Genomic DNA, 14,096 nt, shown 5'->3' with positions numbered 1-14,096 from the left:
TACTGAACTCTGGAGTTACACTGCGAAAGCAGCCATGGATAATATGCAAAGCAATGAGCATGGCTGTTTTCTAGTAAAACTACAGAATTAGGTGGACAACCAGATTGGGCCTGCATGCTGTAATTGATATTTAACAAAGGTTTTTTTGTTTTATTGTGTTTTGTTTTTGAGATGCAGTTTTGCTCTGTCGCCCAGGCTGGAGTGCAGTGGCACCATCTCAGCTCACTGCAACCTCTGTCTCCTGGGTTCAAGCAGTTCTCCTGCCTCAGCCTCCCAAGTAGCTGGGACTACAGGCACGTGCCACCATGCCCAGCTATTTTTTTTTTTTTTTTTGTATTTTTAGTAGAGATGGGGTTTCACCATTTTAGCCAGGATGGTCTTGATCTCCTGACTTTGTGATCCGCCTGCCTCAGCCTCCCAAAGTGCTGAGATTACAGGCGTGAGCCACCATGCCCGGCCTAACAAAGGTTTTTTAGTGTAAAAATCTATGTCTGTTATATCTGTCAGACCAGTCCCTAGTACCAACTAGTACTATACTCTTTTTGTCAGTATTGGCTAAAAGATTATCCAAGTAAATAATTTATCACCCCAGGACTATATTTAAGGACTGATTTAACATGGCTTGTTCCAGGACTGTGGAGGTGGGCAGCAATAGGAAATCTGTTGATGTAATTACACTATTGGATTGAAAATCCAGGTGATGTCATCGGTAGATACCAAATAGCATTTTAGATCATTTAATATCCAGAAATGCCCAGTATTGTGTAATTTAAATGTGAAAATAAAGAACCATAATTAACTGGAAAAACAGAAAAATTAATAGAAGAGGATTGCTATATTCTTTTGATAGAGAAGGGTCTTTCTAAACATGACTCCAAGATGAGAAATCTTAAAACTTTCAGATATAATCCACAAAATATAATTTCTGTGCAGCAGTACTATAGTAAAAGTTAAAGGAAGAATTACATACACTTACAGATTTGCCAACAAAAATATGCCCTAAAGTGTTAACAGTGCTTAATTTCTTAGAGATTGAATAATGCATAAGCTTTCTTATGTACCATTCAGTTTTTTGAAAGCATATATAGGCCAGGCATGGTGGCTCATGCCTATAATCCCTGCACTTTGGGAGGCCAAGGCGGGCTGATCACTTGAGGCTAGGAGTTCGAGACCATCCTGGTCAACACGGTGAAACCTCGTCTCTACTAAAAATACAAAAATTGGCCGGGCACAGTGGTACGTGCCTGTAATCCCAGCACTTTGGGAGGCCGAGGCAGGTGGATCACGTGAGGCCAAGAATTCAAGACCAGTCTGGCCAACATGGCACAACCCCATCTCTACTAAAAATATAAAAATTGGCCAGGCATGGTGGCGCAAGCCTGTAATCTCAGCTGTTTGGGAGACTGAGGCACAAGAATCGCTTGAACCCGGTAGGCAGAAGTTGCAGTGAGCTGAGATTGTGCCACTGCACTCCAGCCTGGGCAGCAGAATGAGAGTCCATCTCAAAAAAAAAAAAAAAAAAATTAGGCAGGCACGCTGACTCAGCCTGTAGTTTCAGCTGTGCAGGAGGATGATGCAGGAGAATTGCTTAAGCCCAAGAGCCAGAGGTTGCGGCGAGCCAAGATCATGCCACTGCATTCTAGCCTAAACAACAGAGGGAGACTGTCTCAACAAATAAAAATTTTTTAAAAAGCATATAACCTTTGTAATCATCAAATATATAGATATTTTGACAAGAATGATAAAGAAGAGTAAATCGTATTTATTCTATCTATTTGCCTAGGCAAGAAGGTATTAACATGGAGAAATCTTTTGAGAAGTTTCAAACAAGTTTTCACACATAAAGACTTAACTGTGATTTATATAAATAATACCATGTGGGCCGGGCACGGGGGCTTATGCCTGTAATCCCAGCACTTTGGGAGGCCAAGGCGGGTGGGTCACAAGGTCAGGAGTTCGAGACCAGCCTGACCAATATGGTGAAACCCCATCTCTACTAAAAAAAAAAAAAAAAAAATAGCTGGGCATGGTGGTGGGTGCCTGTAGTCCCAGCTACTCAGGAGGCTGAGGCAGGAGAATGGCGTGAAACGGGGAGGCGGAGGTTGCAGTGAGCCGAGATCGCATCATTGCACTCCAGCCTGGGCAACAGAGCAAAACTCCACCTCAAAAATAAATAAATAAATAAATAATACCATGTGTAACTACTTAAAGCATGACTATGTAGTATTTATACTATTATCACATTTTTAAGCTGAAATGATATTAAATGTTACAGGTAAGCATTATGTTTTCCTTTTTATTATTTTTTGAAAGTTCTTTGGCACTTGAAGTTCTTTTACATTTGAAATCTGTATCATATTAGATTTTCTGCTTACTTTTAAGTTTAATGAGATAATGTAGGACCAGGTGTAATGGCTAACACCTGTAATCCCAACACTTTGGGAGGCCAAGGTGGAAAGATCACTTGAGCCCAGAAGTTTAAGACCAATAGTGAGACCCCATCTCTACAATAAATTAAAAACTTAGCCAGGTATGGTGGTGTGCATCTGTAGTCCCAGCTACTGTCAGGATGGTGGGAAAGCTGAGGTGGGAGAATCACTAGACTAGAGCCTGGGAGTAGAGCCTGGGAGGTCAAGGCTTCGGTGTATAGTTAATATGATTTGTTGACTCTTCAAAGATTTGCACATATAAAGTTTTATCTTCATGCAAAATTTAGTAAAATAAATGTTGTTTAATTTTAGAGCTATACTACAAAATTCCTGGACAGAAGTCATGGATTTAATATTGAAACCCCGCTCTGGAGGTGAGAATAAAATTCATGTTAAGAAAATAAATAGAATGTATGGCTAGGTATTCATGAAATTGCTTTGAATAAAAGCTTTTGTGCAAATTGAGGTCGTTTCAGTATTTTATTTGTTTTTACAATAAAAGTATAAGTTTATTTATATTTTTCAACAGTTTTATATGTGTATTTAAGATTTATGTTCGAGACCAGCCTGACCAACATGGAGAAACTCCGTCTCTACTAAAAATACAAAAAAATTAGCCCAGCATGGTGGCCCACGCTTGTGGTCCCAGCTACTCGGGAGGCTGAGGCAGGAGACTCGCTTGAACCCAGGAGGCCGAGGTTGCGGTGAGCCGAGATGGAGCCATTGCACTCCAGCCTGGGCAACAAAAGCGAAACCCTGTCTCAAACAAACAAAAAAACAGATTTATAATTTATATCCTATTTTAGCTTTTTTTTTTTGATAAGGAGTTTTAGTCTTGTTTCCCAGGCTGGAGTGCAATGGCATGATCTCAGCTCACTGCAACCTCCGCCTCCTGGGTTCAAGTGATTCTCCTGCCTCAGCCCCCTGAGTCGCTGGGATTACAGGCATGCAGCACCATGCCTGGGTCATTTTGTATTTTTAGTAGAGACAGGGTTTTACCACATTGGCCAGGCTGGTCTCGAACTCCTGGCCTCAAATGATCGGCCTGCCTTGGCCTCCCAAAGTGCTGGGATTACAGGCATGAGCCACCATGCTCAGCCATAATGTTGCTGGCTGGTCTGGAGCTCCTGACCTCAGGTGATCCGCCCACCTCAGCCTCCCAGAGTGTTAGGATTACAGGCGTGAGCACCACGCCCAGCCTCTATTTTAGCTCTTTAGCTTGTTCAGTGTATTAATTCATAACAGAATATAAATATATTTTAAAAATGAATATATATTTTTCTTCACTCACTACTAAATCTGAGTGTATAAGAATCTAAAACATTTCACTTGTGGTTATTTTGTTAAAACATAGTGTAATGGAATATAAAAACTTGGCAAAAACACCTTGAGGATTTGCAGTGTGAAGAAGTCACCAAAAACTTTCCAAAGAGTATCTCTAAAATCATCTTGAATGAAAAGGATTAAACTACTGATTGTCAAAATAATTATGCTCACTTTGGGTAATTCATTTGCAAACTATAAAAAGATAAAATTATCTAATTTTAAGGAAAGTAACCCATTAAACTTGACATTACAATGGAAAAAGAAGGAAGAAAGTACTACTGTGTTTTTGTCATGTTGAATCAGCTGTGATAATGAACAGTTAAATAGCTTTTACTTTTGATCTGAGGGTGATCTTATGTTGACAAAGCCAAATAGTTCTGTAAACTTTCTACATTTCCCATCTTTGCGCTTCCTCAGATGAGTGGAAGCTATAAACAGCACCTATATTTCAAGTAGCATTTTCTAATTTTGTGTTCTCTGTGAAGTGTACTTTAAGTTATGGAAGTCTGTCTATTGGGTAAGTCATTTAATCCTAGCTTTTTTCCCCCACAGCTGAAAAGGGCTACTTGGTTAAATGCAGAGAAGAATGGGCAAAGACAAAAGACCCAACTGCTGCCCTCAGAAAACTACCTGTCAAAAGGTGTGTGGAAGGGCAGCTGCTTCGAGGACTTTCAAAATATGGAATGAAGAATATAGTCTCTGCATTTGGCATAGTGAGTGCAATTTGTGAAGTCAGGCAATGGCTCGAGGTGTTTTAATGCTTTTTAAATTTCATCTTGAAAGATTTTACTAAATTTTGAAAGAGCAGAAGGTAAATAAGGATCCTTTGTTGATCTCTGAGGTGTTTCACCTGAGTAATCTTTGTTCAGACCCTGAGTGGTGATGAGGGGGTGGATGCGGGCATTACTTACTGAGGGCACAAGAACACAAGAAAAGCGTCAATGTGGAAAATAATCTTCAGTGGAAATTCTGTGTAAATTAAGTCTCTTGGTATTTGAGAAATTCAGAATCTATTGTATAGTCATTTCTTGATCATTCTGTTACCAGAACTGTAAACTGCCTTAGTAAAAGGGTTGAACAGTAAGCAGTCTATAGTTGCATTTTAGTCTGGTTTCATCATGGTGATTCAAGAGTAGCCTACGCCAGTATTTGGATATGTATAATCCAGGACTCCATGCACTCCAGCCTGAGCAACAAAGTTAAAGTTAACAAATGTTAAAGTTTAACCCTTAAGCCTAAGTCTTACTTTTCCTAGATGCACAAAGAAAGCAGAATTCTTGCTGCATGGAATTAGTTGTCATTTCCGTCATTTAGGTTCTCTGTTTAACCGTGGAATTATGGGAGAAAAAAGCACTGTTAGCTTGAAAATTGATATGTAAATTCCTTAAGTTTGAAGACTGTGCCATTGATGTAAGGCAGGCTTGTCCAACCTACAGCCTGCGGGCCACATGCAGCCCAGGACAGCTTTGAATGTGGCCCCACACAAATTTGTAAACTTTTCCTAAAACATTATGGCCGAGCATGGTGGCTCATGCCTGTAATCCCAGCACTTTGGGAGGCCATGGCGGGCAGATCACTTGAGGCTAGGAGTTCGAGACCAGCCTGGCCAATGTGGTGAAACCCTGTCTCTACTAAAAATACAAAACACGCCCGCACAGTGGCTCACGCCTGTAATTCCAACACTTTGGGAGGCCAACGCGGGTGGATCTCCTGAGGTCTGGAGTTCAAGACTAGCCTGGTCAGCATGGTGAAACCCTGTCTCTACTAAAAATACAAAAAATAGCCAGACGTGTTGGCAGACACCTGTAATCCCAGCTACTTGAGAGGCTGAGGCAGGAGAATCGCTTGAACCCAAGAGGCAGAGGTTGCATTCAGCCGGGATCACGCCATTGCACTCCAGCCTGGGCAACAAAGCGAGACTCCGTCTCAAAATAAATAAATAAAACGATTATCCGGACATGGTGGTGTGCACCTATAGTCTCAGCTACTCAGAAGGCTGAGGTGGGAGAATCACTTGAACCTGGGAGGCGGAAGTTGCAGTGAGCTGGGATCGTGTCATTGCACTCCAGCCTAGGTGACAGAGTGAGACCTTGTCTCAAAAACAAAAAAAAGAAAAAAATGAGAGATTAAAGTAGAAGGAAAAAAGAAAAATGAGAGATTAAAAAGAAAAAGAAAAAATGAGAGATTAAAGTAGAAGTTTTGGCTGGGCACAGTGGCTGTTGCCTGTAATCCCAGCACTTTAGGGGGCTGAGGCTGGTGGATTGTTTGAACCTAGGAGTTTGTGACCAGCCTGGGCAACACGGCAAAACCCTGTCTGTAGAAAGAAAATTCAAAGAACTAGCTTGGCATGGTGGTACACGCCTGTAGTCGCAGCTACTCAAGAGGCTGGGGTGGGAGAATCACCTGAGCCTGAGAGTTTGAGGCTACAGTGAACCATGATCACGCCACTGCACTCCAGCCTGGGCGACAGAATGAAAACCTGTCTCAAAAATAAATACATAAAAGTAAATAAATACAGTAGAAGTTTCTTATTACGTGATTACCACTAACAAGCAAAGTGTCTTAGAAAGTACAGCACTTTTTGGCTGGGCGTGGTGGCTCACGCCTGTAATTCCAGCACTTTGGGAGGCCAAGGTGGGCGGATCACCTGAGGTCAGGAGTTCGAGACCAGCCTGGCCAACATGGTGAAACCCCGTCTCTATTAAAAATACAAAAATTAGACAGGCGTGGTGGTGCACCCCTGTAATCCCAGCTACTCAGTAGGCTGAGATGGGAGAATTGCTTGAACCTGGGAGGTGGAGGCTGCAATGAGCCTAGATCGCACCACTGCACTCCAGCCTGGGCAACAGAGCGAGACCCCATCTCAAAAAAAAAAAAAAAAGTGCAGCACTTTTTATATTTAGAATATGTTTTCTTGCCTATTTTTTTTCCTTCCCTCCAGATACCCAGAAATAATCGCTTAATGTATATTCATAGCTACCAAAGCTATGTGTGGAATAACATGGTAAGCAAGAGGATAGAAGACTATGGACTGAAACCTGTTCCAGGGGACCTCATTCTCAAAGGAGGTAAAAAGGCAGATGTCTTTGTTACACAACTAAGCTAGGGTTCAGTTAGTTGCCACTAGTGGCTTTAAAATCCATCCTGGCTACTAATTAAGAAAGATGTGGTGAGGCATGGTGGCACACGCCCGTAATCCTGACACTTTGGGTGGCCAAGGTGGGTGGATCACCTGAGGTCAGGTGGTCAAGACCAGCCTGGCCAATATGAAGAAACCCTGTTTCTACTGAAAATACAAAAATTAGCTGGGTGTGGTGGTGCATGCCTGTAATCCCAGCTACTCAGGAGGCTGAGGCAGGAGAATCGCTTGAACCCAGGAGGCGGATGTTGCAGTGAGCCAAGATAGTACCACTGCACTCCAGCCTAGGTGACACAGTGAGATGCCATCTCAAAAAAAAAAAGATGTCTAGTAAGTTTGAGATGAAGGGACGATGCAAACTTGCATGGGTTAGTTTGTATCTGCATCTTTAAAGAAAAAATGTATATCTGGTTTGAGTAAGCACCTCGATCTGGAACTCCCCACCTCAGGTGATCCGCCCGCCTTGGCCTCCCGAAGTGCTGGGATTACAAGTGTGAGCCATTGTGCCCGGCCTGAGTAAGCACCTCTCTCTGGGCCTCCCTTTTCTCAACTCAAATAGGATTTGGGCTAAATGATTGCTGAAATCTCTTTCGAAACTTTGATCTAGGTCTAGCAAATAAATACACCTCTGGATGTGTCTTGTTAGCCAACCTTAAAGAGTTTCTTCAAGTCACTGGGCGCAGTGGCTCACACCTGTAATCCCAGCACTTTGAGAGCCGAGGCGGGCAGATCGCGAGGTTAGGAGATCGAGACCATCCTGGCTAACACGGTGAAACGCCATCTCTACTAAAAATACAAAAAATTAGCTGGGCATGGTGGCGGGCGCCTGTAGTCCCAGCTACTCAGGAGGCTGAGGCAGGAGAATGGCATGAACCCGGGAGGCGGAGCTTGCAGTGAGCTGAGATCACACCACTGCATTCCAGCCTGGGTGACAGTGGGAGACTGTCTCAAAAAAAAAAAAAAGAAGAGTTTCTTCAAACTCAAATAGAATGGGCATTTAGTATATGCTGTGCCCAAAATGTTCCCAAGACAGTCCTAATATCCCATCTTCCATGGAGCCCGTTCTGTGTGCCAGGCCTTGGTACTAAGCCCTGTACCTGTGTCTTTTAGTTTAAAGCCCCAGTGTTACTGTGAAGTATTTTCTCTGTTTTTTCAGGTGAGGTTTGGTCACTTGCCCAAAGTTCCACAGCTAGTTAAAAAAACAGAAAAAACTGGGATTCAGAGTTCAATCTATCTGATTCCAAACTCCATGTGTGTCTCTGGCATACTAGGCTACCATCTATTAGCTGAATACATGGTCTGCTCATCTGCAGGCAGACCCCGTAAACCCACTAAGGTTCTAACTCTGTTCAGAAATTTTAAATTATTTTTCCTGATTTAGCTTTTTTTTCCTCATGCCATGTTGGTCACATCCAGTGTATTTTAATGTCCTGGGTGCCACTGTGCTTCATCCTCTTAAGTACATTCCGGTTTTTTTTTTTAACTGTTTTTTTTTTTCCCAGCAAAATGCATCCATTTATGATGCCACTGCAAATACGATTTTGTAGTATGGTGGCTTTTCAAAGTGTTTTCTTGTGTTATTTTATTTAAGAAAGATAGAGGAACTGATTTTAAATAGGCATTCAAAAAAATGTGGATGCAGCTGAGAGATAAATGTTTTTAAATTTTCATTGAAAATTTTACTTTAGATTTGGTGCAGTAGCTCACACCTGTAATCCCAGTACTTTGGGAGGCCAGGGCAGCAGAATCACTTGAGCCCAGGAGTTCAAGACCAGCCAGGGCAACAAAGACCCATCTCTACAAAAAATTTAAAAACTAACCAGGCGTAGTAGCATGCACTTACAGTCCCAGCTTCTCGAGAGGGTGAGGCAGGAGGATCACTTGAGCCCAGGAGGTTGAGGCTGCAGTGAACCTTAATCACACCACTGCACTCTGGCCTGAGTGGCAGAGCAAGACCCTGTCTTAAAAAACAAAAAAGAATTTCTTTTACTTTTTCTAAGTCCTTGATTTTTATTTCTTGGGTAGAGTAGAAAAGACAGAAGGATATATATCCAAACTTAATTTTTTTTTTTTTTTCCTTTGAGATAGGGTCTCACTCCAGCACCCAGGCTGGAGCACAGTGGTGCAGTCACATCTCACTGCAGCCTCAACCTGCCAGGCTCAGGTGATCCTCCTGCCTTAGCCTCCCGAGTAGTTGGGACTACAGGTGTTTGCCACCCACCCAGCTAATTTTTATGTTTTTTGTAGAGATAGGGTTTCGTCATGTTGTCCAGGCTGGTCTGGAACTCCTGGGCTCAAGCAGTCTACCCACCTCAGCATCCCAGCGTTCTGGGGTTACAGACATGAGCCACTGCTCCTGGCCCCAGCTTAATTTCTTTTTCCTTTTTTTCTTTCTTTTTTTTCTTTTTTGAGAGGCGTTTCACTCTTGTTACCCAGGCTGGAGTGCAATGGTGTGATCTCAGCTCACTGCAACCTCCGCCTCCCGAGTTCAAGTGATTCTCCTGCCTCAGCCTCCCGAGTAGCTGGGATTACAGGCATGTGCCACCATGCCTGGCTAATTTTAGTATTTTTAGTAGAGACGGGGTTTCTCCATGTTGGTCAGGCTGGTCTCGAACTCCCGACCTTGAGTGATCCACCCGCCTTTGCCTCCCAAAGTGCTGGGATTACAGGCGTGAGCCACCACGCCTGGCATAATTTCTTTAAGCTTTCAAGTCATTGAACCTGTACCAACTTGTACTTCTGACTTGCTTAGATGTGTATACTTTTAGAAGATTGAGTTCATAACAATATTGCCTGTTTTCTTAATTTATTGTTCACTTGTGAATTTACAGCCACAGCCACCTATATTGAGGAAGATGATGTTAATAATTACTCTATCCATGATGTGGTAATGCCCTTGCCTGGTTTCGATGTTATCTACCCAAAGCATAAAAGTAAGTTCCCTGTATGGGGAAAATAGTTAAAACAAGTTTAACATAATGAAGCTACTATTTCAAGCATATATAAACTTTGGTTATTTATGACAGTCTCCCAGAAAGGGATGCATTCACATGGATAACTTAAATTAAGAAACTCTACCTCTGAATCTAAAATAAAAGTTGAAATTATAAAATAAAATAAATAGGCCAGGTGCAGTGGCTCATGCCTATAATCCCAATACTTTGGGAGGCTGAGATGGGTGGATCGCTTGAACTCTGGAATTCGAGACCAGCCTGGGCAACCTGGCAAAACCCCGTCTCTACTAAAAATACAAAAATTAGCCGGGCCTGGTAGTGCGCACCTGTGGTTCCAGCTACTTGGGAGGCTGAGGTGGAAGGATGTCTTGAGCCCAGGAAGCAGAGGTTGCGGTGTGCCGAGATCATGCTACTGCACTCCAGACTCGGTGACAGAGCAAGACTCTGTCTCAGAAAAAAAAAAAAAGGGAAGGAGGGGATTTGTTAGGAAATTGGCCTACTTGATTGTGGAGTTGAGAAGTCCCACGACAGGCCATCTGCAAATGGGAGAACTGGGAAAGCCAGCAGCATGGTTTAGTCCAAGTGTGAAGGCCTCAGAACCAGGGAAGCCAATGATGTAACTCTCAGTTGGAGGTCAAAGACTTGAGACCTGGGGAACCACTGGTATAAGTCCCAGAGTCCATAGGCCAGAGAACCTGGAGTTGACATCCAGAGACAGGCAAAGAAGGGCATCTGACTCTGGGAAGGAGAGGGAGAGAATTCAGCCTTCCTCTGCCTTTATGTTCCATCCAGGCCCCCAGCCGATTGGAGGTGTGCGCCCACCTTGAGGGCAGATCTTCCCCACTCTGCCCACCAACTCACATGCCAGTCTTCTCTAGAAACACCCTCACCGACACAGCCGGCACAGTCCGGTCACTCTAATCAAATGCCAAACCACCTGGATTTCCCTCCGAGAAGAAGGCTGAGCTCAGTGCCTACTGAAGCAGTGAAAATAAATCATATTTTACTAGCTGTTTGGGTCTCCCTTACCCCAGTCAAGTTGACACCCAAAATCAACTATCATAAGAAAGAAAACATTATTTTCCTCTTCTCTCTTAAACCTTTTGGGATCAGGAACTTTGCCAGTACCAATTAGAACATAAATTCAGCAAAGCCTTTGACAAAGCCGTTCATGAAAACCCTGTAGCCAGGATGGCCATTTGTAGACTGGATGGGTGATATTTCAGGTTTCTGGGTATGTAACACATGCATACCTGGTACCTGACAGTGCTTGATTGAGGGATCCCTGTTGTCCTTAGTGTGTGGTGAGGGACCTGTTCTAGCCAATATTTTTTATGAGTAACTTGAACAAAGAAATTTGCTTGTTATATTTGCAAATTGTGCAAAATAGTTAGTATTAATTATATGAAAAATAAGTATTTAAGAATTGCATAATATTCTATTGGGGTATTAATTTTAAAAACACAATTTCAATGTATTTGCATTTATCCATCCATTAATTTATCTAATATGTATGACACCTCATATTCAATGTCTTATATTAGTTACTGAATGAGTAGAAGGCTAGCAAAAGTTGTAATAGAGGGGCAAGTTTGCAATAAATAATTTAGTAAGATGTTAAAAAAAAAAAAAAAGAACTGCAGAAGGTATTTAATAGGAATAAATGTAAATTCCCACATTTATGCCCAGTGATCAAATGCCAATAGAAAAGGCCCAGTTTGATAGTAGTTTGTATAAAAAGCTTAAAATATCTGGAGTTATTGTTGTATGTGAGCCTGTTACCCTCGGGCAGATAAAAAAGGTTTGGTGGGAAATACAGAAATGTTAAAGGAGGGACAGCTAAGGGAAGCATTGTTTGGTCTAGAGAAGATATGGCTGAAAGATCCAGTACTTATGACTATATGTGGAAGAAGACAGTTAATCCACTGTGTTCCCAAGCGTCAACAGAAGTTATAAGAAAATGGATTTCAGCTTGGAATAGGAAGAACTTTCTAATAATTGCATGCCTCACAAAGAAGTATTTCCCCATTAATGACTGTGCAAGCAAAGGCTGGAAAACTGTCTCTCTTGAGTGCTATAAAAAAAGACTCTACATCAGGTGCACGGGTGAGCCAGATGGTTTTCCAAGGTCTCTTATTTTTATACATTTATTTATAACTGCCTCTACCAGAGAGTGTTTGAAGCCTCTGTATATGGTGTCTTCCAACTCTCAGCCCATATAAAATGCAGTTTAGCAACTTTGGATGAAATGGCCTTTTGTAGTTGGCTTGGGAACCTTACACCACAGGTACTGTGACTGGTTGCAAAAATAACTTACAAATTGGCCAAACCAAAGCTTAGTACACCCTGTAGTCCTAGTTACTAAGTCACTAAATTTTGATTCCAGGGAACAGATTTTGGATTATAAATTAAGGTGACTAATTTTATTAGGGCAGTCTAACTGAACTTACATGTTACTCTCTTTATAATCTAGTTCAGGATAACTTGACTGACAAGCTGCATTTCAACTAACTTTTTGTATTTTATATTAGTTCAAGAAGCCTACAGGGAAATGCTCACAGCTGACAATCTTGATATTGACAACATGAGACACAAAATTCGAGATTATTCCTTGTCAGGGGCCTACCGAAAGATCATTATTCGTCCTCAGAATGTTAGCTGGTGAGTAATCATCTAGAATGAAATAGAACTGAATTACCATATAAGTTGTAAGCTTTTGTTTCACTTTATATAGAGTCATGTACTGCACAAGAATTTTCAGTCAGTGACAGATTGCTTATATGATGGTGGTATCGTAAGATTATAACACCATATTTTTACTTACCTTTTATTTTTTTGTTTTTTTTGAGACGGAGTTTCACTAGTCACCCAGGCTGGAGCACAATAGCATGATCTCGGCTTGCTGCAACTTCTGCCTCCCATGTTCAAGCGATTCTCCTGCCTCAGCTTCCAGAGTAGCTAGGATTACAGGCACCTGCCACCACACCTGGATAATTTTTGTATTTTTAGTAGAGACAGCGTTTCACCGTATTGGCCAGGCTGGTGTCAAACTCCTGACTTCAGGTGATCCTCCTGCCCTGGCCTCCCAAAGCGCTGGGATTACAGGTGCGAGCCACCACACCTGGCCTTACCTTTTTTCTTTTCTTTTTTCTCTTTTATCTTCTTTTCTTTTCCTTTTCTTTTTCTTTTCCTTTTCTATCTTTTTCTTATCTTTTCTTTCTTTTCTTTTTTTTTTTCTTAATAGAGACAGGTTCTTTCTCTGTCACCCAGGCTGGAATGCAGTGGCATAATCATGGCTTCCTGCAGCCTCAAGGTCCTGGGCTCAAGCAGTTCTCCCACCTCGGCCTCCCAAAGTATTGGGATTACGGGCATGAGCCACCACGTCCAGCCTTTGCCTTTTCTATGTTTAGATACACAAGTACTTACATTGTGTTACAGTTGCCTCCAGTATTCAGTACAGTAACATGCTGTATAGGTTTGTAGCCTAGGAGCAATAGGCTATACTCTATAACCAAGGTGTGGAGTAGGCTATACCATCTGTGTTTGTGTAAGTACATTCTGCGATGTTTACACGGTGATGAAATGACTGACAAGGGTTAGAACATGTCCCTGTTGTTAAGCAGTGCATGACTGTATTTTTTCGGTGCTTACAACCCAGTATATAAGTGTTTCAAAAGTGTTAGTTATTATTGTTATTATTACTATTGTTACCACTACTGCTACTACTTTGTATTTTTCAAATCATCAAGAAGTAAATGAAGCTAAGCCGGGCACAGTGTCTCATAAGTAAGCCCGGAGACTCGGGAGGCTGAAGCGGGAGGATTGCTTGAGGTCAGGAGTTTGAGATGAGCCTGGGCAATATAGTGAGACCCTGTCTCTAAAAAAAGAAAAGAAATAAAGAAGCTGTTTTGAATATAAATAGTTATGGGAAGTGAGTTCATTTACATTTTGTTGGCATCACTGAATTATTGAAGAAATTTGTAGAGTGAACTTTTTTCCTATTTCTAAAAACTTAGATTTGCTTACAGAGCTATCCCTGAGCAAATTACCTTACTTAGAATTAGCTGTGAGTTCCAAACACTGCTCTGGTTGTTTTAATATCATGTTTCTAGAGAGGAAAAGATGCTTGTGTTAGTTCGTTTAAAAATACTTTATTGGAAGCCCAAGGTGGGAGGATCACTTGAGCCTAGGAGCCTGAGACCTGCCTCTGCAACATAGCAAGACCATCTCTACAAAAAATTACAAAAA

The 14,096-nt window shown here is 41.9% G+C and overlaps 1 protein-coding gene across 3 annotated transcripts in view; it reads left to right on the top strand.

Annotated features, from left to right (window-relative positions):
* PUS7 (pseudouridine synthase 7) overlaps positions 1-14,096 on the top strand; it is an 84,016-nt gene that overhangs the window by 46,996 nt on the left and 22,924 nt on the right. For 2 of the 3 annotated variants that reach the window (XM_054559043.2, XM_024249358.3), the window contains exons 10-14: positions 2,742-2,803; positions 4,308-4,468; positions 6,697-6,823; positions 9,726-9,827; positions 12,380-12,509. In XM_054559043.2, the coding sequence (XP_054415018.1) occupies positions 2,742-2,803; positions 4,308-4,468; positions 6,697-6,823; positions 9,726-9,827; positions 12,380-12,509 (582 nt within the window). 3 annotated transcript variants of the gene reach the window in all.

This window comes from Pongo abelii, chromosome 6, assembly GCF_028885655.2.
Source record: "Pongo abelii isolate AG06213 chromosome 6, NHGRI_mPonAbe1-v2.0_pri, whole genome shotgun sequence".
NCBI lineage: Eukaryota > Metazoa > Chordata > Mammalia > Primates > Hominidae > Pongo > Pongo abelii.
Note: the sequence above shows the minus strand (reverse complement) of the source record. Positions and strands in the feature narration are given on the sequence as shown.